At 38.1% G+C, this 26,865-nt stretch overlaps 1 protein-coding gene and 1 long non-coding RNA gene across 10 annotated transcripts in view; one reads left to right on the top strand and one right to left on the bottom strand.

Moving 5' to 3' along the window:
* The window catches only part of PDE5A (phosphodiesterase 5A), a 142,452-nt gene extending 116,356 nt beyond the window's left edge, over positions 1-26,096 (top strand). For 3 of the 7 annotated variants that reach the window (XM_077752771.1, XM_077752774.1, XM_077752773.1), the window contains exons 15-21: positions 6,719-6,806; positions 11,145-11,245; positions 12,899-12,976; positions 15,012-15,075; positions 20,033-20,107; positions 21,711-21,794; positions 23,564-26,096. In XM_077752771.1, coding sequence (XP_077608897.1) covers positions 6,719-6,806; positions 11,145-11,245; positions 12,899-12,976; positions 15,012-15,075; positions 20,033-20,107; positions 21,711-21,794; positions 23,564-23,701 — 628 coding nt within the window. In that variant the 3' untranslated portion in view covers positions 23,702-26,096. Of the gene's footprint in view, positions 1-6,718; positions 6,807-11,144; positions 11,246-12,898; positions 12,977-15,011; positions 15,076-20,032; positions 20,108-21,710; positions 21,795-23,563 lie in introns of those variants that run through there. The other 4 variants (XM_077752772.1, XR_013332361.1, XR_013332360.1 and 1 more) reach the window with 4 other exon arrangements.
* The window catches only part of LOC144222285 (uncharacterized), a 98,556-nt gene that overhangs the window by 45,900 nt on the left and 25,791 nt on the right, over positions 1-26,865 (bottom strand). For 2 of the 3 annotated variants that reach the window (XR_013332362.1, XR_013332363.1), the window contains exons 4-5: positions 8,454-8,653; positions 5,649-5,749 (exon numbers count right to left, since the gene is read on the bottom strand). This is a non-coding gene — a long non-coding RNA (uncharacterized LOC144222285). The remainder of the gene's footprint in view (positions 1-5,648; positions 5,750-8,453; positions 8,654-26,865) is intronic. The other variant, XR_013332364.1, reaches the window with a different exon arrangement.

Here is a 26,865-nt window from a genome sequence, read left to right as displayed (position 1 = left end):
TTTAAAAAAAAAAAAAAAAAAAAAAAGTAAGTCCTGGGAAAAATTCATAGACTGCAGAATCTTGCCTTCACACACACCACAAAGCAGATTTCCACCAAGTAATAATAACTTTAAGAAAAAAAGTTAAAAAGTTAAAGGAGTTTCAGAAATTTTTATTTCTTCCTACATCTCTGTGGTTTGAGTAGACAAAATCAAGAATTTTCCAGGAATGTTTCTTTTTTTTTCTTTCCTTAGTGGTAAATGAGTGATATCTCAAGGAGGAATTTCTTCACCAGGGGACTCTTGGGAGATTCAGAGAACCATAAACATTACCGTATAGAGAACTAACTTGTAAACAGGTGTACAGTGTCCAACCTCAGTATTCAGACACTACATAAAGAAAACCACCACAATAAAAGAAGGCACAGAATGAAACTAATACATCCAAAAGAGAAAAAGCCCGCATGTGGTAGCAAAGTTAGATGCTAAACTTCTCCTGTCATTCATTCTTCTTGAACGCCTTTTCAGAAAATTAATTTAGAGTAAGATGTAGAGCAAACTATGTTTTGATTCATTATTGGGTTCTTTGATCCCTTCCTTGATTAGGAAGACTGCCATTGTGAGGAATACAGCTATGATGCCAGTGAAATATTTGGGGGAAGAGTTCACTGCTGTATTTTCTTCTCCCATGTGGGTGGTAAAAGAGGGAGTGGTTTCAGATAGATTTTAAATGATTACTTTAAAAAGAGGCAATAATACAGACATCTACTAGAGAAAGCACAATGTGACCCTCGGCTTACGTAGAGAAATCTCCCAGCCTGCAGTCCATATAAGAAGACTGTATGAGGGCATTTATTTGATTAGATTCAAGTTTGGTGTTTTATTAAATAATAGAGTGAAAGAGTCCTACATTTTAGACAGCTGGCTAATGGGCAATTACTGGGGCCTGGCATCTTGCTAGGCAAAAAGAGAGTTATAAAGTATAAAATGTGGTCCCTGCTATTAAGGAATTGTCATAGCCTCATGAAACAGTGGTGATCAATATAAGAAAATTGTTTAGTAATGTGCACTGTAAGTGTTCAGCAGAGAAGGAGAGTGGTTAAGACCAGTGCAATCCTGTCTCCACTGTTCCTGGAAGAAGTGAGACAGAGTGGATCCCCAGAGAGTGGTAGGATTTGGAGAGGAGAGAGGATGAAGACATACCAGAAACACGATGAGGTAGGTGGGCATCCTCATTGAACAGTGATGACGGCTGGGCCCGTGCAGAGTCAGAAGGCTCACTGACCAAGGATGAAAAGGAAGAGAGTGAACAAGTAGAAGTTGTAGGACCCTTTAGAGAAAGCTATAAAACTAAGCCTATTCGGTATAGCGAAGAAACAAGGAGCGGTTGCAGTGAGTAATAAAGATGTTTAGAAAGGAAAGACCAAAAGTAAGATACAAGGTATAATGGGTAATAAATAGGACCCCCAGAGTTCAGCTAGGAAGCTGTTACAGCAAGCCGGATATTTGGTGAAAATCACATACCGGCTGCAGAGAGGAAAAGATGGAAGGATAAATGTTTTTCAATTTAACATTGAACAGGTGGCTATATGCATGAAGGAAGGGGGAAATCATGACTCCCGGTCCCAGAAGCTGGAACACGGATGGAACTACTGATGACAGTGGGAGAACTGGGAAGTGTGTATGCATGTGTGTGTGCACTCGGGGAGGGAGGGACAAGAAGGACAGCAGGTAGAGGAGAAAATAATAAATAGCATGAGGAGTAGTTAGAGGAGGTAAAATGATCAAAGGAACGTTTTGTTTTTCAAGACTAAGGTTCCCTAAAATCGGAATGAAAGCATTTCCCAGTTGTCACACTCAGACCATGTGTCTTTGTCCTGGACAACTTGTTCTGTACCTTGGTCTTCTCTGCTCTCTTAGAGGAACAGGAGTCAGCTGTTGTCACGGGCCGGCTGGCGTGGTGGCAACAGAATGTCAGCAGGCACTGAGGGACTCAACAGGGCGCTGAAGACAGCACAGGAGTCACAATTTGTGATGTTCAACTGAGTAGCGCCTGTATTAGCCAAAAATGACATCATCCCTGATAAGTTTGGAGGGCTTGAGAGACTGGAGATCCAGATATGAAAAAAGTGCAAATCCAGGGTATCCTAAAGTCACTAGCTAGTAATAATAATAATAGAAGTTAACACTTAATATAGCCCTTACCGAGTGGCATTGGGAACTCTTTTTAGTACTTCATATATATGAATTCAGTTAGTCCTTCGACCATGCCACAGTGGCTCTGATGTTTATGGTGGTTAAGGGCCAACTTGAGTCAGATGCCTAGGTACAAAAGCATATACCAGCTCCTCCTCTTAGCGTCTGACCTTAAGTGAGTCATTTAACATCTTTCTTTCTATTTCCTTCTCTGTGTAGGAATAATGACAGTACCTTCTTGTAGTTTGTTTCTTTGTTGTTGTTTTTTTTAACAAGGATTAAAGAGTATAAATAAATGTGAAGTACTTGGAACAATACCCAGGACATATTAAATGCTCTCCTGGTTTTAGCTTTTTCAAAGGGGGATCCTATTAAGGACATAGAGGAACGCAAGATCTTGCTTTGTCTCACGGTGAGACATGGATCAGGGAGTAGCAAAAATGGTGTGCCTGGTAGCACCGAGAAGCTGTGGAACCTTCTCCACAGGTAGTATCTATTGTTGGTACTATAACAACAATAGTATGGGAGTAGCTATTGTTGACCTGAAAGGAGACTATCTGTAGAGTCAAGAAGGTTAAACTAGGGTCAAAAAGCCAGATGAATCCTCACCTTGAATCTCTGTGGCATCTAATGTGATTACAGAGAATGCAAGATAAAATAACCCCTGACTGTGGGTTGTATCATCATACAACAGTGATGATTTGGAGAGAAGTGGTCAAGTAAAGAATTAAATGGGGCTGACATGGTTTACAAAGAGTAGTTAAGAGATTGGAGCCCACAGCAATATATATGCATGAGAAGCAAAATCAAGGATGGTTGTTAAGAGTCTATAAAAGGAGTACTGGGGTGGCGAGAATTGTTTTTCTCAGAGAGCTTATATTTTCTATTGATTTCAGAGGCTTCCTGTTTCTAGAATGTTGTTCTGACCTTGGCACTGGCATCCCCACGCCACTCTAAGAGATGGACAAACTACTACAGGACGAGAGGAAAATGCAGGGAGGGCATACAGTCCATACAAATAGAATCAGTGTGGGAATGAAATTCAGTGGAAGCCATGGTTTAAGTGGGCCCTTCTAACAGGCTCTCATATAAAGAAGCAATAAATAGATTTGTGTTTGAAACAGTAAAAAGCATTAGAATGGAGAACACATGGGTGTCCACGAATATTTCTGTAAACAGGAAACTTGGGGCATTTGTCACCCTTTTATGGATTCATAAATTTGTATTTTTAGAATGTAAGTAAAGGCAAACACACATAATTTGCATTCATCTATCTCACAAGCCAAGAAGTTTTTCTAATGAGAAACAGTCCCGTCTGCATTGTCTAAAAATGTAATTTGCGCCTGAAATTTTAAACATGTTTGTGTTGTAGGCACCTAATTGCATCTCTGGTCCAGCCTCTAACTAGGTCAGTAAATGGATGCTGTGTGCAAAGTGCTACGGGGTCATGAGCCAGCGTGATGTGGTGAAAGGATGTGTTTGAATCCCAGCCCCACCATTTATATTGACCTTGAACAAGTTAGTCTCGCTCTGAACTCTTGGCTGCCTAAAAAATAAATGCTAAAATGCCAATTGTAGAGAGGTCTCAGCCTGGGTCACCCTGGAGGCATAGACTGAGACAAACGCTGGTGTGCACATAGCTTATTTGTGCATGTGATCCCAGGGAGCAGGAATGCAGGCCTGGGATTGGGAAACCAGGAAGAAGGGGAAGCCAGGGGGAGGATGAGTTACCAGCTGTCTACCCATCCAGGCAGCTGATGCTTAGTCCTGCCAGGTGATTCTGAGAAGTCTTAGGAAATGAGATCCAGAACTGTGCGTAAATGGCTAGGGACAAAGTAGGGAAGGGGCGGAGATCCACAGGTGTCCATTCCCCACTGGTCAAAGATGGCCTCCTGGGCCTTCTGGGCCGTAACTCCTCCATAGCCCAGGCTCAACACACGTGAATTCAGCAAGAGAGTTCCTGCGGGCACCAGCAGGGGGCAGAGAGCTGCAGAGCAAACAAGGTGGGCACAGCAAAGTACCTTCTAATTGGCCCCTGCAGGGAGTCTATTAAACCCTGCGTGAAACTAGACACTGCATCAGTGGCTGGGGTCAGAGGTGGGGCTTAGGATTCTGATGTGGTGAACAGAGATGTCCCATATTAAATAAAAACGAAATATAAACTACTTATCGCAGTGCCTGACCTGTTAGAGGCTCTCTATAAATGGCAATTATTATCACTGGAGGAAACAAAGCTGGCCAAATTCAAGAGGTTTACAGTCTAACAAGGTAATAGACTTATAAACAGCTAACAACTGGCAGAACAAAATGGATATTAAACTAATACCATATGTCCTTGAATTTCCTTTTTTTAAAATGCTTTATTTATTTTTGAGAGACAGAGAGACACAGAGCGTGGCAGAGAGAGAGGGAGACACAGAATCTGAAGCAAGCTCCGGGTTCTGAGCTGTCAGCGCAGAGCCTGATGCTTGGCTTAAACTCACAAACTGCGAGATCATGACCTGAGCCCAAGTTGGATGCTTAACCAACGGAGCCCCCCAGGCACCCTGTCCTTTAATTTCTTACATAAATGAAAATAACAGATACTCTAGATGCTTTTCCTTATCTAAGTGAAGGGAATGAAGAAGGTTGCAATTGTCATGTTGAAGTTGACCTTAGCATAGCTAGTCTGAAAGGTGAGAAAATGCTGTTGCCAAAATAGAGCATATAGAATGCAAGGCAGAATTCAGGAGGGAGGCCATCGTTCTGTTTACCCTGGGCCCTCCATTATCCTGCATCGACTCATCTGCTCCTGTGGCTTGGATTATTACCAGATATCTGCAGGTTATTGTGTTCCAAGTCTACATCTCTAGCCCAGACCTGATAAAAACTTCTATATCCACTTGGTGGACGTCAGGCACTTTAAAATCAATCGATCCAACATTGAATTACACGTCTTCCCCTCCATCTCCTGTCCCTAATCCTCTCCCTTTTTTCCTGTGTCAGTAAAGGACAAGGCAGAAATTTGGCATTCGTACTTTTTCCCTAGGAGAATCCCCACTAGGTCCCAACGTTAAGATTCTTTGCCAGTTCCTACCTCCTAAACAGCTATGAGACAACTCTACTTCTCTTTATGTGGGATTCTGTCACCCTAGTCCAGGCTGTCTCGTACCCGCATTACTAGAACTAGGACTACGAGCTTCCCAGTAGTCTCCTAACTACTTTCCAGTATTCTCCATGCATCTCCAGTTTTGATTCCAGCAAATTTATCTTTTTTTTTTAATCTGTTATTTTACCCATCCATTGTTTCCCCTTGTCCAATGAGAAGCACAGTATCTGGTCCATGGTACAACTCACTAAACACGGAGGAGCGAAGAAGACAGGCAGGAGTTATCTTGAGAAAGGTTACAACACAAAGAGTGGCAGTTTGGGGGTCAGCAGTAATCAGTGGCAGATTAAACAACAGGAATAGAAGAGACTGCCCATTCTCCTACCTTTATTTCCCTTGTTTTACTTGTGTTTTCCCTTAAGCTTCTCTTACTCCACTCATTTTCTTGCCGTGTTACGTTCCTCCAGTCTTGGGCAGCTTCTCTATCTTTAAATTAAATGAAAAGTCAATTAATGATTCATATAGTGGTATAAAGAAATAAGCTAGCTGTATTATCCAACACTTGTATTGTGCTTTACAGTTCATAAACCCCTGTCCTATAAATTTTAGGAACAGAAACTTTCAGGAACTCTCACTTTTTATTTTTCTTTTAAAGAAAAACTAGTAAAAAATGTGCTTTATATTCACATATGAAGGGTCATGAGAAATAAGAGGGGGCGGACTGTGCTTGACATGCTTTAGACCTTGATTTGTGACTGCCTGTTACATACAGTGAACTGAGTATAATATCCCTTCCATTCCCTTTACTCAGCCAAATGGTCTTCCCTGCTTTCCCCAAGTTCAAGTTAAAAGAGCTGCCCGAACACCCTATACTGAAATAACCTGGATCCCACATGGGGAGCTTTTTCTGACTCAGCTGCCTCCCTCTTCCCTTCAAAGGGGGGTGTGCACCAACTCTGCCCCTTTTCTTTGCCTTTCATCCCACCTACCCATTCATTCCACCTCAGTCCATTCTCCTCAGATACATAAGCACGTGTGAATATGCTGACCCTCAGCCTTATTTCACAGGAAAGGCTAGCATTGACATTTGTTTCACATTTTAAATTAATTGCAGTTTTGAAATTGAAAAATATAATTGGTGCAAGCATTCCAGAGATATTTTTTCATGGTGAGAGAAAGTAGTCCTTTGTCCTTATTCGTTCTACTGTTTTATCAATGTTAAAACCAATGAAATTGTTCATACTTTGAACTGGCAGTGGTTACCCTGATTTTGAAAACAGTTTGACTATTTATTTCCCAGAGATTACCTCACTCTTTTCCTCAGCAAAAGGAGAGAAATTGTTAAGTAGCCTCTTTTTTCATTAACTGATATTAAGAAGAAATTAATAAGCTGATACATTGGGGAAACTAGTAATTTTTAAGCTGTTTTTCTCTCTGCAACAAAATGTTTTTCAGAAGTGAACACCCACTTGCTCAGCTCTACTGCCATTCAATCATGGAACATCATCATTTTGACCAGTGCCTGATGATTCTTAATAGTCCTGTAAGTACCTACTTTATGGTCGTGGAATTTTAAAAGAGAGCTTTATAAATTCAGTTTTATTTTTAAGTTTTGGACTTATTCCCAGAGTCATAAATTCTTGAGCATGCTTTATTCCTTTTTGGGTAAGGAAAGCAAAGCCAAAACATTTGAGATCTTCCCAGCCTCACTTCCCTGGGCAACCCAAACTGTCTAAATGTTGCCTGATAAAGGATATCTGGTACTCACCTCTCTTTGGTTATGGCAAACTGGAAACAAACAAAACTGGTATTTTATGGCTCTCAGTTAATTCTCCCCCCCCCTTTTTTTTCTTTTGGCCAAATGAAGTGGTTTATACAGCTCTCAAAGGTTTGCTTTCACAACACCATGCCTATTCCCCTTTTTACTGAAACTTCTGACCACTAACAAACTACTGTGTTAAGAAATTAAGCTATTCAACACTTTGGTTAAATGAATATTTATTAGTGTAAGAAAACATATGATATATTACGCTAGACAAATAAATGCTAAGGAAAATAAAATTAAAATAATGTATGCCAAAAGATTAACAAAGGTTTTCTTTGCCTAGTTATTAATTCTTTTATGTTCTCATTTTGATTTGTTCACTATTTACATTATCTATGATATACACGTATTACCTTTATGGTAAGAAAAAAGTGAACGTTGTAACTACTGTGGGGAACAAGCAAAATGCGTGGTATATAACCTTAAAGCAATTTTACCGCCATCTTTTTGTGTTTGTCCCGTGTGGCTAGTTCCTCTCTGAGCCCTAGAAGAAAACTTGGGAGGTCCGTGACTTTTCTGGTTATTCTTTTATAAGTAAAGGCCTTCTAATTACGTTAAGTCCCAAAATAGAGTATACAATTCTCAATTTAGAAACCAAAATGTCCAGTTCTGTGTAATACTCTGGATTTTGGACTTGGTTTAAAGTTTCAGGTTCTCCCCCTACCGCCCTGGTTGGCTTCTCTCAACCCTACCTTGTGCTTCTTCTAACTCCTTCCTCATCCCTAACCCCCCATGTAGTTTCCTTACCCTCCAGACTTGGAGAGTAGGAAGGGAGAACAGGTGAGAAGAGAGGCAAGAAATTTCTCGACACACTGGTACCAGTAAGAGTGTCTCACTCCTTGTGCCTGGCAGATGTTTAAACCAAGCTCTTTGCTTGTGGGTAAGTTCATGATGCCTCCCAAGTGCCCTCATTGTGGGGCTTTCCTAACAGATGTTCCTTTAACGTGAACGATCATTTCTGTCTGGCTTATTATAGGCTCCTTCCCCAGCTCCTGAAAATCTGATCATTCACTTTCAGCTCCTTTCTGCTCAGGTTTTTTAGCCTTCTTTGTGGTCCTCTTGAAAAGGACAGGACTGAAACCAATCCCATGCCTCTAAAACTTGGAGAATGCAAGCCATCCCATATAGTAGTAACCTCCCCATTGCTGCCCAAGTCAGAGTGGCTAGTAAGCCTGTGTCTTGCCTTTTAGATTTTCCAGACAAGAATTAGACGCGAGATCACTGTGGCCCCTCCCACTCTCACTACACTGCAGGAGACTTCATGCCCCTCTCTCTTATTTGAGATGAAGGGGAACACAATCTCACCTCTCCCTAAACATCTCAGTGTGGATTAAGGGTTAAGAGTTATAGAGCCAGTTTGGTAACCTCATTATAAATTCTGCATACAGCAGGTGCCTGGATGGCTCTCAGGTAAGTGTCCGACTTCAGCTCAGGTCATAATCTCGTAGTTCATGGGTTCAAGCCCGATGTTGGGCTCTGTGCCAACAGCTCAGAGCCTGGAGCCTGCTTCCAATTCTGAGCCTTTCTCTCTTCCCCACCGTTGCTCATGCTCTGTCTCTCTCACTCTGAAAAATAATAAACATTAAAAAAATTTTAATTCTGCATACAGTTTAATACAGATTGATAAAGTATGTGATTAATAGGAGTTAGTTCATGTGTGACTGGTAATTGAATGATGTTAGTATAAGTGTACAAGTTGTATTCTTTCATCCACAAGTTCTCTTAGGTAAAGTACAAGAATTATGGGAGGTGAATTTTTGACCTTATAAAAGAAAGAAAAAAATCCCTCCACTTGGCTTTTGCTCAGGCACCCCTTCTGCTCTATTTCAACAATATTGAAAATGGGCATTTGCTCCCTTGCTTTGGACCACTTGTTTTAGGCTTCTAAGAGGTTGCTCTTCCTTCGGTGCCCCCCTTAATAGCAGCCCCAGTGTCTCAGTGATCCAGTCCCATCCACGTTGTCTCTGGGCCCCACAAAGCATCGCCTCCACGCCATTGTTTCGTGCGTCTTGAGTGTCCTCAGAGGGCCTCCAGACTGGCCAGCCTGAGCTGACGGGGTTACCTCCAGACGCACCAGTTTCCAGTTTGGCTTATGCTCTGGTTATAAAGTTTCCCGGGCTTTGTGCAATGTGCCCCAGCACTATTTTTTCCCATAAACCACGTCATTTTTAATGTGCAGTTGTAGTGGAGACACCTGTACTTTCCTTGGGATTTGCTATCTACGTGCCTCATTTACAAATCCAAAGCTTTCATTTTAATATCTTGCTTAGTTTTAAAGAAAGGAAATATGCTAAACTTTTTCTAAAGCATATTTAACAGTATCCCTATCATAGGTAACTATGTTATTAAATAACATAACTTACTAAGTAATATGTTATTACTTATAAGAAATTTGGTTGTATAGATGGTTGGTCTCAAATTAGAAGACCATATAAATATTCTGTCTTTGTGAGCACCAAAACGTAAGAATTTACAGTCTCTGTTTTTGGAAGGGAGAATAAAAATATAACACCAAAAGGTATTTTCTTTTCCATTTGAAATTGTTTTATCTTAAAATAGATGAAAGTATCAGTTATTTTCTAAATAGTTTTCTTTCTGGCCCAGACTCTAAGGTGATTTCATATTTTAACACAATGTTTATGGTTGTAATTACAGATTCATTAATTAGATACATGCCACAATTTCAGCATTGCATTATTCTCTAATTGGTGTTTTGGCCCTGGCCTACCATACTTGGCAGTTTCTCTTTCTTAAGAAAAAATCCTCTACCTCCAGATGTCATTCCTATACCTCTGGTTTTTCTTGGCCCTGAGATTTAGGAAGCATGTCGACTCAACTTATAGATGTTGTTCTGAGTATATGCTGAATACCCTAGGAATGGTTTATGTAGTTCAAGATCAGCGAGCCACTATGCCTTAAATTACAGACAAGAAATAAAAAATGGTTACGTAACAGAAATTTTCCATTATTTGCACCTGGATTAGCCACCTTTCAATATTTCTTTTTTTAATGTTTATTTTTTTATTTTTGAGAGAGAGAGTGTGTGCAAGCGGGGGAGGTACAGAAAGAGAGGGGGACAATGGATCTGAAGCAGGCTCTTCACTGACAGCAGAGAGCCCGATGTGGGACTAGAGCTCACTAACCATGAGATCATGATCTGAGCTGAGATCAAGAGTGGGAGACTTAACTGAGCTACCCAGGCGCCCTTCAATATTTCTTATAGATGATTCAACCATGCTTGCTTTTTATGACCAGTAAGTATACTTTTGGGTCATGCCCTGTACCACCCTCTATATTCGCATGTTACTATAGAACACATGCTGTTCTCAATATTAATTACATTAAATTATATAAATTTGCACCCAAAAATGTTATTAGATTTATTACAAAAACCATAGAGAAATGATTCTTTAAATAATCGATGTTTAAAAGTTTTATTACTCCATTCTAGATGTCCATTAATACGGCTTTGATTTGGGAGCAGCTGTGTGGCTCAGTCAGTTAAGCATCCAACTCCTGTTCTCAGTTTAGGTCATGATCTCACGATTCATGGATTCAAGCCACCACTTCAGGCTCTGCACTGACAGCACAGACCCTGCTTGGGATTCTCTCTCTCCTTCTCTCTCAGTCTACTGCCCCCTGCCTTGCTTTCTATCTTCCTCTCAAAATAAGTAAAAATAAATGTTAAAAAATATGGCTTTGATTTTTCAGAGTTTCTCTTGCTGTTACCAACTAACCTGCCCCCAAAGGACAAAGGTATAAAGTTATTAGGCCTGGACTGAGACCTAAGGAGTGTAAGATTTGGAAAAGCATGCATGTGTAGGTCGATGTACCATTATGAAGCTATATTTTCTTATATGACAGGCTGGTGGAGGGTGGAACATAGAGGGGAAACATCATTTCATGGCATTTACTCTAAGTAAGCAGCTGTCCTCTGTATTCATGAATTTGGAATACTAGGCATGTGTTTAAGATAAGTCACTGTATCTTCAGATTTTGCTCCTGTCAGCAGCTTTTCCAGGTGGCGTGCTAATGATGGTTTTCTTTTTTATAAAGGGCAATCAGATTCTCAGCGGCCTCTCCATTGAAGAATATAAGACCACGTTGAAAATAATCAAGCAAGCTATTTTAGCTACAGACCTAGCACTGTACATTAAGTAAGCTTTAAGAAATATTCTGAGATAAATAGGTCTTGGAAGTATTTGCATTGTTTCAAACTTTTCAAATGCACTTTGGGAAGTTTTTAGATTATAAAGACAAATGTCCTGGCAAATCAAATATCTTGTTTTTCAAACTATGCTGCAGTTTCTTAAAGGAAGTCAGAAAAGTCTACTCCTTTGGCATATGACTTAATGCTAGAAATTACAGAATACAGAGTCATTTCTGATATTTATCTACTGCTATGCCTTTGAAGTTTTGTACAAGGTAAATAACCATGCCAAGGTCATTCCAAGCTAGGTTGTCCAACCTGAAGGTTATAGAGCCCATCTTGCTTTTCCTCCTTTCCTTCACTCCCCCAGCTTCTGACCACGTTACAGTTGTTTTATACTGTCATCTAAGCCTAAGTGGGCAGGAAAAGGAGCTAACTGCCAGACACGTAAATCTTGTTTCTTTTTATTTGATTTTGGCAGAAGAAGAGTATTAATATAGAACTTTAATTAGTGAAGTTCCTGACTCAAAAATTAGAGTGCGCATTAGAATAGTATTTGTCATGCATGTCTACATTTCCCTGTAATTAAACTGCCTTTCTAAAAGCGAGAAAAGACTTTGCTGCATTTGGGCAGGCATTAGTTTCCCACACGCAGACTAAGATCTTTGCTGCACGTGTAGGGGTGAGAGGAGGCCGGCAGTCACACTTATGGGATTCCCTGAAGCCCAGGCCTCTCTCCTGATGCACAGGGATTCACATGTGTGGCTTTAACCACTCTTATGGGAAGTAAAAACAAATAGATACACAAAAACACAGACCCCAGGTATCTACTGTTGTACATCTAAAAATAACTGCACCTAAAAGTGTCTGCATCCAAAAGTGTCATGCCATTGGATTTGGGAGCACTTTAATTAGGATAAGAGAAAATACAGCAACCTTCAATTTATTTAAAATGATTACAGAATAAAGAGGATCAGATTACCAAGAATTTAAAAATACCTGTAACCACAAAGACTTCCCAGCCTTTCCAGACCACACGGGTCTTTCTTCTGGACCCTTCTGCAACTTGTTTTTCATTTTTGGTACTCAAGTCACATACAGTCAGTTTTGTTATATAAGTTTTTCATATGTTTGTTTTGTGTCTCTGACTAGATTTTAAACCTTGTGAAAAGAACTCATGTCTTACAACTTCCCAAGATGCTTAACAGTGTTGGGCACACAGGAGGCATTCACTATATACTGAGTGAATAATAGTGTATACTTTTTACCCTATACCATAATGTATAAGAATAAGATATAATTAATTGAACTGAAGCCATATAGATCTGATTATGCCATACTCAAGTCATTCTTGGCATCAAATTTTAAATTTGTTTTATTTTCTTAAAATCATGCTTACGAATTGAAATTACCATTGTGATCCGTAGTTAAAAATTAAGTGCGGTTTTATTGTTTTACCCCAAGAAAATGGCACAAAGGAAGAAAGTGAGGTATTTTTTGCTTTTTAAATGATGATTTCTGTATTGGATTCTAAGATGGGGAAAAACCGTTAGAGATTTTTTTTTCCCCAAAAAATTTACTCCATGGGTCTTTGTTAGCTGAAGAAATAAGAGCCTGGGGACTCATCATAACTACCATATGTTTTTCTTTTACTTTGAAGGAGACGAGGAGAATTTTTTGAAATTATAAGAAAAAATCAATTCAACTTGGAAGATCCTCATCAAAAAGAGTTGTTTTTGTAAGTAGGTTTACTGTCAACGCTGAAGCTTTGCTCTCCAGTTAATTTTATAAGGATCAGACTTTATTGCAATTATTTGTTACAATGTGATGATCTGAAAGGCTGTCAGAATTCTCTGGAGTGTTGTCTGAAGGGCTGAATATGAATATTTATTTGAAAAGAAATGCATTTGCAAATTCAAGTGAATAAATCACTCCTTTGTCCTAGAAGGACCTTTAAAATGTGCTGGAATATCACTACAAGGATCTAGGGTTCCCTCTGCTCACATCCCCAATTCTTTGGAATGGAAAAGCTGAAAATAGCACCCCAGAGATGGTGGGAGCAAGAAGGGTTGTGAAGTGTTTACTTCTCAAGTGATGGCAGAGTAGCACCATCAGGACCTTGAGATTTCCCTTTTCCTCACCTATAAGCCTGTCCCTCCATTCTAGCTATAGATACCATCCCTTTGCTGTTAATATTCCTACGTTTGTCGTTTGCCATTTGGCATGGCTAGAACTGGATCCGTAAAAAGAACAAGCGGTCAATAAAAAGAAAGAAAGAAAGAAAAGAATGACACAGAATACCAAATTCAGCACTATTACAATTCTGAAATCAACATTTCTTTAAATGGATTGATACTTCCTAGCATGCAAATGAAGATGCAAATTATAAGAAAACAGGACACAAATGCCTGGCTGTCTGTTCTATGTAACCATGCTTATTTCATAGCCTCGAAATGTGTTTCATAAGGGTCCCTTAGAAACGTAGAGACAGATAGGGGCACCTGGCTGGCTCAGTCAATGGAGCATGAGATTCTTGATCTCGAGGTTGTAAGTTCAAGCCCCATGTTGGGTGTAGAGATTACTTAAAAATAAAAATATTAAAAAAAAAGAAAAAGTGTAGACATACTGTCATCATTAGGGAACAGTTTTTCCCAATAACAACAAAGAAATCCAACCTTGGCCCCAAGTCTGCTCCAGTTTCCGCTGCTCCATCCTGACCAAGGAACCTCTTGCCGAGAAGTGCCCATAGTTCTAGTGCTCATTGTCGCCACTTGAACTCACGTGTCCGATTTTAGTGAAGCTCATTTAGGAGCATAGTCTTCTTTGGGGGAGGCAGTTTATATTGGCGAGCATTGAAATCTTTGATGAAAACGGGTTTAAAAAGTGATTAAAAATATCTCTGGTGCACTCACTTTTTCCAAGAGAGTTGGTGCAAGAGGTAGAGTAACAGCAGAAAACTATTTTAAGGAGAACATGCTTTTAAGTTGGGTTTCCCAGCAGGCACAAGGGTTACCGTCCTTTGCCACAGTGTTTCTGTATGATGGTGACTGGCCTTTTCTGTCTGTTTCTCCAAACAAATTATTACAAACAGGTATCTGGATCCAACAAGGGAAAACACATGCTAAATACAGAACCATTTTCATACACTAGTTGTGGTACCGAGTTCTAGAGCGCCTTGTCACCAACTCCAGAATCCAGCATGGTTTTTACTTCTCTGAACAACAGGAAGACTAAAGAGCACTGTCTTCTATCCCTCCTTTTGTCTGGCACGTAGTGTTTTTAAGTCAGAGCTTTTCACATAGAAGTCACTGCACATGTTGAGTGCTTTGGGATAACCCACTCTAATTCTTGCTCTCAGAGACCTTATGTCAATAGGATATCTGATGTTATCCTTTAACGGTTAATTATTAGTAATCAATGCATTTTCATCTTACTGTCACTGAGAATGGAACACCAAGGTGAAAAAAAATAGTAACAGCAGGCACGTTTTTACCCGGGGGTTAATAATTTCCCTCGTGCCAATCTGAAGCTCAGTGAGGCATTTTTAGGGCAAATTCTAATCGTTCAGTGGGCAGCCAAAACAGTGACACTCTGCTATCACTGAATCAGCCACACTTCCATATAAGTTGTTTCTGTTTCTTCTGTCTTTGTAAACTGCCATCTTCATAGCTTAGGAAGCTTTCATTTAACCTTATTACCAGTAACTATTTACTGAGAATTTATATTCACATAGAAAGTAAATAGTAGTATTGGGCTTCTTTTTCCCTTAACAGAGCGATGCTGATGACAGCTTGTGATCTCTCTGCAATTACAAAGCCCTGGCCTATTCAACAACGGGTATGTTGCTTGCTGACAGTAAAAGTAGTAATTAAAAAGTCAAAGTAACAAAAGTCTGTATTCTTAAAGGTAGCTTCTAAAGTATTGGTGGAATGTTTTATCTAATTTTTAAGTAGTATTAAAAGTAGACAATTGGACATAAACAGGTTTTCTTTCTTAGAAGATTCATTAGCAATTACTAATATTTATAACATATTAAGAAAGACAGCATCTATACTAACACAGCAAAACCTAGCTGCTGATAATCTTTAATTCCAGTACTACTTCTGGCTCACTTAAGAATGCTTTTTAGCACATTTTCTTAATAACCTTCAAAAGTAGAAAAAGCAAATTATTTTTCTTATCATTTTTCTTTATGGTTAGCCTACCATGCTATATCCCAGCCCTAAGTAGGCATTAGTGAGTAGAACTTAAACATTTCCTAAGTCTTATAAATATAGGAAGTGTTGATATAAGGTGTCAGGAAGGATGTAATCAGGGCCTGTGGCTAGAAGGCTAGAAATATATCCTTCTCTCTAAATAAGTAACTGCCGTAACATTTTGCAGAGGCAGTAAAGGCCCTCGTCTCAGAAAAGGGATGGCTATACATGCAATGATATATGTGTTGTGGTTTTGTTTTTTGAGACTGTGTTTTGAATCCTGAATGCACTGCCTGACACTAATGACAGTCTGCTGTTGGTCAGGACTCAGATCTGCGAGTCATGGAGCCCAATGACAGGTTCACCTCATGAAACATACATGCTGAGAAAACAAGATCAGAAATGTACTATCCATGTGCCAAAGCTGACATGCCATAAGCACTCTGGAAAGGTGGTCTTTACAGACTCTGCTGCTGTGTAACACACGGAACTATATGCCCATTTCCAAATAGGGAAGGGAATGGAAGAGGGAAAGAATTTGTCTTTTCGTTTATCCTTTCTTCTTAATCAGATCCTAACAGGTAGACCAGTGAGGTTGGGGTCCAGACATAAAAAGCAATACTAAAAAGCTTCTATAATTAAAACAGTTTGGCATTGGTGACAGGCCAGTGGAGCACAACAGAACTTTGAGATCTGTGTAGAACATTTAATATATAATAAAGGTAGCATTTCAAATAACTGGGGGAAAAGACTTTACTGAATAATGTTAGAGTGACTTTTACATCTTCTATAACCAAATGGCAAAAGACACAATTGGATCTATTCCACATACTTAACTTCCTAATGGAGCATAGAGTTCCATCTGGAGAATTAAACCATGGAAGTACTAAATAAAAACATTTGTGGAGTCTCTATAACTTAGGAGTGAGAAAACTTTGCAAACTATGACTCGACATGCAGAAACAATGGAAAAGACTGATAAGTTTGATTACATAAAATAAAAAAAAATAAAACTTTTGCATGGCAAAATATAAGCAAAGCAAAAGTCCATGAGAAACTGGTAAAGATATTTGCAACTTATATTTGGTAGATGACCTTAATATTAAAGAACCTGTAAAAAAAATAGAGAAAGAAAAGGCCAACAACCCTACAGAAAAATGGGCCAAACATTTGAACAAAAAGTTGATGGCTCTTACTTTATGCAAAGGTTCTCAGAACCCCATTCATAAGAAAAACTGCAAATTAAAACTTTACTGACACACACACAAAAAAACTTGTATAGAATCTCATAACAGCTTTATTCCTAATATAGTAGTAGTATCCACAGCAGACATGCTCCAGGACCCCCAGTGGATACCTGAAACCACCTGAGTCCTTATACATACTATGCTTTTTTTCCTCTACAAGCATAACTGTGGTAAAGGTTAATGTATAAACTAGGCACAGTAAGAAATTAACAACAATAACTAAAAATAGAACAATTATAACAATACTGTAATAAAAGGTATGTGAATGTGGGGTCTCTTTCTCAGAACATCTCCTTGTGGTGATGGGAGATGATAACATGAGAGGAAGTGAGGTGAAGGATATAGGCATTGTGATGTAGCGTTAGGACCTTCCGAATATATATCAGATGAAGGATCATCTGCTTCTGGATCACAGTTAACCCCAGGTAACTGAAACCATGGGAAAGCAAAACTGTGGAAAGGGGGGGACTACTGTAGTCAAAACTAGAAACAACCCAAACATCTTATTAATAGGAGAATAGCTAAACATACTGTAGTCCGTTCCTTATTCAGTGGAGCACTGCTCAACAATGAGGAGGAAGTAACCACTGATACATGCAGCAACATGGATGTGTCTCATAAACACTAAACGGAGCAAAAGAAGCCAGACACAAAAGAATGTCCTGTGATTTCATTTATATGAAGTTCTAGCCTAGGCAAAATTAATCTACAGTGAAAGAAATAAAATAGTGATTGTGAGCACAGGGAGGAAAGAAGAGGCAGGAATTGATTGAGAAGGGTCATAAAGACGATAAAGGTAGTCTATATTTTGGATGAGGTATTTGTTACATGGTTATATGTGTTTGTCAATACATTGAACTCATGGTCTATGCAATTCACAGTATGTAAATTCTATTTGATTTAGGGAAAAAAAACCTGAGATACCATTTCTCAGTACCGTTTCTCAGTTGGCAAAGTCCAAAGGTTTTATGATATACTCTATTGGGGAAGTTGAGGGAAAACAAGGAATGAAAAATACTGTAACTCTTGGGAAGTTTATACATATACATATTATTTATCATTACTTCTAGGAATCTTATCCCAAAGATACACAGGAAAAAATATAAAAAGATATTTGTACAAGGCTATTCATTTTAGTGCTATTTGTAATAGTAAAGACTATAATAGCAAATACTCATCAGATTACTGATTGAATAATTTGTAGTACATTTACACAGTGAGTTCTATGCAGCTGTAAAAAGAAATGAGGATTATCTGTATACTACTGTGGAGTGATTACAAGGATCTACTTTTAAGTGGAAAAAAAGCAAGGTAGAGAAAAAGTATATGGTACTCTACTACTTATCTAAGAAGAGGGAAAAGGGGTCCCTGGGTGGCTCAGTAGGTTAAGTATCTAGCTTCAGCTCAGGTCATGATCTCACAGTGAGTGACTTTGAGCCCCACATCAGGCTCTCTGCTGTCGGCACAGAGCCTGCTTCAGATCCTCTGTCCCCAAATCTCTCCCCGTTCATGGGTGCTCTCTCTCTCTCTCAAAAATAAATAAAAAGAGAGTAAAAATGAATATATGTAGATATTTGCTTAGAATTAAAAAACCTGGGATTAACCACAAAAAAGTTAATGATTCCCTATAAGAGAAGGGAGAAACTGTAGTTTAAAATCATAAAGTTGAATTCTCAGCATTAAACCTTAAAAGTAAAATGAAACAAATCTGGTTTCAGTTGCAAAACCATAGTGAAAGGGACCGTTTCATTCCAAGTGACATTAAAACAGTAATTTGACCATGTATCTCTTAGTGGGAAGTACCCTAAAAGCAGAAAGGAATTACCAAAAAACAAAAGCCTTTAAAACTGTTTTCAATATGTTATTTATTAGTGGTAATTTTAAATAGATATTCAATCACAATTGTAGATGATTTGGGATAAAAGCAAATAAAAAAAAATTGTATTGGTATTGTTGAGAGCTAGGACTGTCAGTGTGAGTGGAAAGGTAAAGATCTAAGGTGGATTACGTTATGCAGAAACACTGTAGTCCTGAATTTGAACTGAAATGTGTGAACTTCTGTTGTGTCCTAGCTCTGTCCTCTAAAAGGGTTTACAAATGCTGATCAACCTGGTAGTAATGAGCAAGCCTAGTTAGTGCCCATACTGAAGTTTCTAAGTACCTCATTAAAGGAACAAGAGCTCCAACAAAGAAATGTCTCATAGCAGTTTTAAAGCAGGAAATGTACAAAATGAGCCTAGAGCATCTTCTATCAGAAAGCAGCAAAGCTTTCAGAGACTGATAGGATTGTTCAAAAGAACAGAGATGCCAACTTGCTAGGCTCCCACTGGCCAAAATGGAATAATCTGAGTATCAGTAAGGATTGAAATACGTTAAATATGTTTAAATTTAAAAGTTGAAAATAATAATAAAATAATAAAATAAAACCTTCTCTGGATATCTTTGATAGTTGCCTGGGAATCAGGTTATTTTTTATGGTAATTAAAGTGGAGAAAATCAAACATTTCTGCTTTTTTTTTTATCTTCTGCTTTTCTTACACAAATTGTACTTTAGGTTAACTAAATAATTGATGTGGGGAACTTTCTTTTTATCGTACTTCAACTAATAAAAGAAAAAAGAATGATTGCTTTGAATATCACCTTTCTGCAGCCCTTAAGGTAGTGGATCTACTAGACAAAGATCATTGATGTTTGCTAATATCACAAAAAGAGAGGCAGCCAAGCATTATAAAGCTCTTAATGGAAGTACACAGCACTGCCTATGAAGTAGTTAAAAAAACAAAAATTCAGTCTAGTCAAGCCTCTAGATCTCATTACCATTGTGTAGAAATACAGGGCACAGAGAAACAGTAATTGACATCATAGGAATGCAATCAGCAAAATACAGATAGTAGGAAACTGCAGGATAAACAACCCAATTTATTTAACAACAATAACAAAAATTATAAGGAAAAATTTTTTAAATAGAAAGATGTAACTGTAGATTAAAATTAATTTAAAAGGCCCAGCAATCACAATGTTTGCAGCTATTTGATACTGTTTTTCACAGCACCTGTTATAACAGGTGCTTAATAAATGTCATTGTTTATGCATACAGATGGGCAGTCACTGTCTTTTTCCCACTCATTGCTAAAGTTGAAATAACATGTTGCTTTTTTTCTGCCTATGTGATTAGATACATATTTAAAGCAAATAAAATATAATTTCTATTAACTCATTATTGTTTTATTATAATTTTGCTGATGTGGTTGAAAGCTAGATTTGATAGATTTTATTATCTTTATTCAAAGTTTCTATTCTATAGAGTTATGTGCTTTTAACTGCCAAAACTTAACCAGTTATTTATTTCAGATAGCAGAACTTGTAGCAACTGAATTTTTTGACCAAGGAGACAGAGAGAGAAAAGAACTCAACATAGAGCCTGCTGTAAGTCTGAGACCTTGTTAATAGGAATTATTTTAATACATCTGTTTAGTGTGGACTTACTACACTTCTATGAGATCTTTCCTTAAGAATACTTCTTGGGGCACCTGGGTGGCTCAGTTAGTTAAGTGTCCAACTTCAGCTCAGGTCACAATCTCATGGTTTGTGGGTTCGAGCCCCGCGTCGGGCTCTGTGCTGACAGCTAGCTCAGAGCCTGGAGCCTGATTCAGATTCTGTGTCTCCCTTTTTCTCTGACCCTCTCCTGCTCACGCTGTCTCTCTCTCTCAGAAATAAATAAAACATTAAAAAATTTTTAAAAAGAATACAATTTCTTTTCATTTTATTTTTTAAAACATTTTTCTTATTAAAAGAATTACACGTTTATCTCAGAAAACATAAGCAAATAAAAGAAGACAAAAAAGACTCTTTGGTTCATCATACTGTAGCTACTTTTTTGTAATTTGTTTTTATTTAAATATCATAAGCTACTTTTCATTCTGACAAATGAAATGTATATCATGTCTATTATTTCTAGTGATTATCTGAAATTGATGCAGCCATAGTCTACCCACTACCTGTGGGGTGATGTTTGCAGTGTTCACTGTTATCAATGGCACTTTGAGAAACATCTATGTTGCTAACTGTTTCTGTGCCATTTTTCATTATCTTGTTAGGATAAATTCCTGGAATTGCTGTGTTGAAGGGCACAGATTTTAAAGGTTTTTGATACTATCTTGTTTACATAGAGTATGGATCTCACAGACAAGAAAAAGATCCTTCTCAAATCATTTTTAGCTTTTGGAATGAGTTTTTCCTGAAAATGGAAGCATAGTCATTTTTTTAAATTCAAATGGTCATTTATTGAGCCCGTATAAATGGGACTTGGTTATGACCCTCCCCCTCTTCTGTGTACAGTTTCATCCACTCTGCTCTTTAGTCTCGGCTGGGCACATCCTCTGTCTCATTAGTCTTTCACAATTAACTCAGTGTCCTATAATATAACGATAGGTTCATTCAGAAGCTCAGAATCTTCTTAGAAAGTAAAGTAGCAGAGTAATGGTAACAGCTAATGAGGCATTTTCTTCATTTTAAGCAAGTACTGTGACAGACTCATTGCTTCCCATGGGGGTGCTGTGCTTGTCTGGTGCTCCAGCCATGACCTCCTGGGAATAAGCAGAATGACATCTGCATAGTCGTCACTAGAAGGCTCTCTGTGTGAACTGAATTGTAATCGGCTGTGGCCTGAGTGGCTTCCCCCTCAAAGCGGAGGGTGTTTGATTCCACATCAATAGACAATCCAAAGCCTGTGTGTTCTCCAAATACACGTCAGTGGTTGACTCTAGAGTAGTGATGAATTCCAAGGGTAGTGTGGGAAAGTCAGCCAGGATGAACAAGGCAGAGGATCAGGGCCTTTCTGAGCATGGTGCTGGCAGGGAATGCAGGAGGCTGGCAAAGGAAGAGACAGATAGGCAGGTATCAGGCTTTCACCAGCTAACGCGGTGATTCATGTTTTTGGAGCCAACTTGCATTGTGGTTCTTTAAGTAAATACAGATCTGTGTGTGTGTGTGTGTGTATGTGCGTCTGTTTCTGTGTTTGTGTTTTCAGGATCTAATGAACAGGGAGAAGAAAAACAAAATCCCAAGTATGCAAGTTGGGTTCATAGATGCCATCTGCTTGCAACTATATGAGGTATTTATACAAAAACACTAGACTTGCTAAACTTAGACTGTATGAATTAAAACTTCAAGTAAATTGAAGCGATAACACTAGGCCTTTTTTTTTTTTTTTTGGCTGATGAACATGCTGTTTGCGTTGAACAAGGAACACATTTTGTATTTGATTTTTCTCAAAAACTTTAATTCATCTATGTGTAACTATTGAGTGCCTACTATGTGCTAGACTAGCAAATGGATGTAGGAACACTTAAAAGGATTATATGCCAGTGCTACCTTACGGAGGTATATTGTGTATACTTTATGTCAGCATATTCTTCTAAGTTTAGGCCTCAACAAAGAAAAAATTATCCAACTTTTTCTCATTATATAGTGTAGCTTTCATATTGTCAGGAAAATTTCTTTTAACGATGAAAAGGAGGTAGCTGGAAGAATATTACAGGGTTCCATTTCCTTGCACCTACTGGCTTGGGATTTTTATTTTTTAGATAAAGATATTCTCCCTAAAACATCCAGTTTACTAGTTTAGATGTTGATGCCCAAAATACAGAAAATAGACGCTATCCTTGTTTGTAAAAGATTAAGTAGGAAACTGTCTTCAGTTTTAATTATTTGGGAAAACAGCATTTATCATAGAGTTATCATAGAATGTCAAAACTCAAACCCTAGAATCTTCTAATCCAGACATTTTCACAATTTAGTAACAGTTTAATCCTACATTTCCTGTGTGTGCAAGGATTTACTTCATTTGAATTTGCTGTTAAATTCTATGTAATATTGATATGTACTTTTACTGTTATTTATTATAGAAGTAATAATGTTCTCACTGTAGAAAAATCAGAGATTTATAATTCCAGTACTCAGACACTACTGTTAATATATTACTGTATATGCGTTGACATTTTCATGTTTTTTCATTCAAATTTGCTTTTTGTAATTCATAATACATCATAATGTATTTTTAAAGCCTGCAAAAGAGTAACATAATCTACCTGGCCCTTTTGTTCAGTATTTACGTTATTTTCAGAGTTTCTCTATTTCAAAGAAAACTGCAGTGAACATTCTTGTATCTAAATACGTATGGTGCTATAGTTGGTAAATAATAATACCATGCAGAATTATAAATCAACCTTTGTTATAATCTTGAATACAAGTCCATTTTAAGTACATTATATAAAACTATTTTATAGGAAAACACAAAACGGGGTGCCTGGTTGGCTCAGTTGGTTAGACATCTGACTTTGGCTCAGGTCATATCTCAAGGTTCATGAGCTCAAGCCCCATGGCTGTGCTGACAGCCCAGAGCCTGGAGCCTGCTTCCGATTCTGTGTCCCTACTTTCTCTCTTGCCCCTCCCCAACTTGTGCTCTGTCTCAATAATGAATAAACATTAAAAAAAAAATTAAAAGAAAAAGAAAAACATAAAACCGAAGCAGCTCCCAATTACAATCACACTTAAGGAGAGCCATCTGTACTAAAAAAAAAGAAAAAAAAAATAGCCAAATGTTTTGTTACCCTGCAAAGTGGATTCCACACAGATCCATCTCTAGCATAGCTCAGTCACATGATTTTGGAACATGTGTGTTTGCTCTCCAGCACATACTCCTTGTCTGTGGAATCATCTACAAATGATCTGCATATTTGTTCACACAGCTTGTGAAAACCCCCAACAGTGGGCTTGCTTCTGAAATGAGTGTGAGGTGTGGCTCTTTGAAAAAGGCCTGGGGAGAGGGCTTATTTCCTGGCTGCCTTCTAGTTGTTTGCTTTTTTTTTTTTTCTTCTTCAGGCCTTGACCCACGTTTCTGAGGACTGTTTCCCTTTGCTGGATGGCTGCAGGAAGAACAGGCAAAAATGGCAGGCTCTTGCAGAACAGCAGGAGAAAATGCTGATTAATGGGGAAAGCAGCCAGGCCAAGCGGAACTGAGTGGCCTATTCACGCAGAGTTGAAGTTTACAGATGGTGTATTTTGCAGTATGTCTAGTTTTGCCATACACTGTACAGATTTAGTGTATACTTTGCCACTGCTGTATTTTTATTTTTGCACAACTTTTAAGAACATAGCATGAAATGTTTTTAGGGGACTATTACATATTTTCTGTATATTTGTTTTATGCCACTGATCTGAGATTATCAATGATACCCACTCTTAGCACATGGATAAAAGCGCTGTTTGTGATACTTTGTGTACTGCAAAGTGCAAGTTGAATTCTTGCACTGAGATTGTTTTGTTATTCATTGTTTTGGGGATTTTGTTTTTTGTTTTTTGGGGCTTTTTGCTTGGGGATTTTAAATAATTGCTTTTGTGTTTTCTGAATTATCAATCTTGTAAAGAATGTTTGGAATCTTCTTTCTCAAAAATAGGCTAGGAGAAAATTGAATGTATTCTGTGACATTTAAAACCTTCAAAGGATAAAGTGTTGTTGGCTGGGTGGATTTTAAGGGGAAAGGACACTATTTGTCAACAATGTATTATCTTCACAAAAAAAAACTAAAACTCTTAAACAGATGGAAAGTACTAGAAGGCAGTATTGTAAAGAAAAGGTATTGTTTGTTTTGCTCTTTTTGTTAGAGAGCAGGAAGGGAGAACTCTTTCATTTCACATACATCTATCCAGAGATGACCCATCAAACCATTTCAGTCTGACTTATCTGACGGAAAGCAGGGGAAACTTTAGGAGAAGACACTGATTTCACTGACCTCATGGTCACTGGCTTTACTGAGGGAGGAGTGTGATCCAGAAATGAAATGGCCGTATCTGTCAGTGAAGAGAAACATTCTGTTAGAAGACTCTTATGAGTCAGTGAGTGTTTTGAATATTGAATTTCCTTTTTAAAATAACGTCCCTATCGTTTTTCTTACAACCTATAGTTTTTAAGTGAACATTTTAAGTCTCAACAAAAAATTGAGAAAAAAGTGCTGACTGGAACACTGACCTGAGGTAAGGTATGACTGCAGCGAAAAGGTAAAATGAACCATTACTTTTCTTTGGAAATATAGAGAATAGTTTTAATTATATAAACAACAAAGGGCTATCCTTGATATTGGCCTCAAAAATTAAATTGAGGGAGCACTGTAAGGTAAGAAAGCTTAGGCCTGAATAAATTTAAGAGTATTGAGTTTGCTACTGAGAAACTGCCCTATTTGGGTTTATAGGACTAGTCTGTTAGAACCACAGAAGTTTGGGTATGTATGCTAATTGCTGACCCTGAGCTTATAGTTGTTGGTATTCACACAGTTTTTAGTACATTTAGAAAATGCTAACATTGTCTTAGATTTGAGCCCATTTGGTTCAAATTGACCAACTGGTTCAAGAAAGGAAAATCTGTCCCAAATATGTGGAAACGTTTGGACTCGGTGAGAGTAGGAAGAGAAGAATTTCTCTGAATTGTTAACCACCTCCCTTCCCAAAACAGTTTCTGAGTTTCAGTCACTAAATTGTATAGCAAACCTCTTGGGGCCTTGGGGCCGCATTCCCAAACACCTTTCACTAAACAAGCAGAATGTTCTTTCCCTAAACTGCCTAAAATTCAACATAATTCATTAAGTTTTTAGAATTCTGAGAGTGTATCTTCTATAATGTGACTTAATTCTTACCATTCAGATAAAAAAAAAAGGCAAAACAAATTATGCTGCCATTACTTTGTAGTGGTAAAGGCTAGTCTAGGAAGTTATCAGCTGTTTGTTGCTATATGTCTTATTGTTGTAATATTTGTATTTTTCAGGATGTTACTTGATTTTTATTTGATGTCATATAGGTGAGATCTATAAAATTGCCTCTTGGTGGCACTGGTGTGTAAAGTACAAAGGCTGTTACTAAAATAACGTACCCATATACCAGTATCCCCATGCATGCATACATAATTCCTTAGTATAGAAAAATTGTTTAAAGAATAGCAGTCTTTAATGACCTTTTTATCATACACGTTGTGATTTAGCAGTTATGCTAAAATCTGTAACCCTGTACTTCAGTAGTTTGTTTAGACCCATCTAATATATGCCACTGAGATGTATGGAGGTTTTATACATGTGTCATTTTAACAAGCAAGAAGATATAGATTAGAAATTGTTTGGTTTACCTTTAGACAGTGGTTTATTTTACTTTACTAGTTTAGCAATTAGAAGCTGGGTAGTACCATGCCTATTCTATTGTTGCAAGTTTTAGTTCTTATGAGAAGAGTACGTATTTAGGACCAGTTAGTAGGTGCAAATAATTTTTACTTTTTAGGAAAATAATTCCATACATAGATTAATATCTGGTACAGGGGCACAAATCAAAGCTTTAGTTCTCATGTGAATATTTTTTCCCATTCTCTTCTCAAGTTGGAAAATAAAAAAATATATATATATATTGCTANTAGCAAGAAGTTGTTCTTTTTCTGGATTAAAGTAGTTCTGTTATAGTTATAATTGAATGACATATCATTTCGTTTGAATTCTCAGCTCTAAAAGTCCCCACTATTTTACTAATTTGCTAAAACACCTCTATAAAATTGCCTGGCCTTCTGTTTTTCACAAGATTGGCCCCTGCCAGTCGCAGTCCTTTGTGAACTTGCATAAGTCACTTGACCTCTGTGTGCCTGAACACATTGGGCTGTTAAAGGAGTTACGTTTGGGTGAAGCTTTTGTCTTTAAGGAGGATGTCACAAAAGGCAGCTACTGTGTAAGCCCAAGTAGGTCCTGGCGACCACTGTCAGAAGTGGGATATTGGGCTACAGAGCACGGTGTCTAATCCCACATGTCATTTCCTGTTTTGAAAATTGAAAACAAGACAGTACATTTACTTGGCTTCTCATGTGGACCACTAGTGACAGTGAGATTTTGAGCACCTTTTCTCAAGGTCCAAACTCTGGACAATGGTGTTGTCACCACTGATCTCTTAATTAGGAAGAATAGTTTCCTTCAAGAAGAGTGCTGAGATAAGAAAGTGTATGTATGACAATATACTGGAAAGACTAGCTTCTGGGAGGAAACTGGTCACAGATGTATTCTTGCCTAGCAGTGGAAGTGCCTTTACTGTCAGCAGAGAGCACAAATGTTAGACCTACACCAGTTTGATTTTCAGTTTTTCTGTGTTTTTCACCAGATTTT

The sequence above is a fragment of the Crocuta crocuta genome, unplaced genomic scaffold (assembly GCF_008692635.1).
Source record: "Crocuta crocuta isolate KB4526 unplaced genomic scaffold, BGI_CrCroc_1.0 scaffold451, whole genome shotgun sequence".
In the NCBI taxonomy this organism is placed as follows: Eukaryota; Metazoa; Chordata; class Mammalia; order Carnivora; family Hyaenidae; genus Crocuta; species Crocuta crocuta.
The sequence above is the reverse complement of the archived record's forward strand: the minus strand, read 5'-3'. Positions and strand labels throughout refer to the sequence as shown.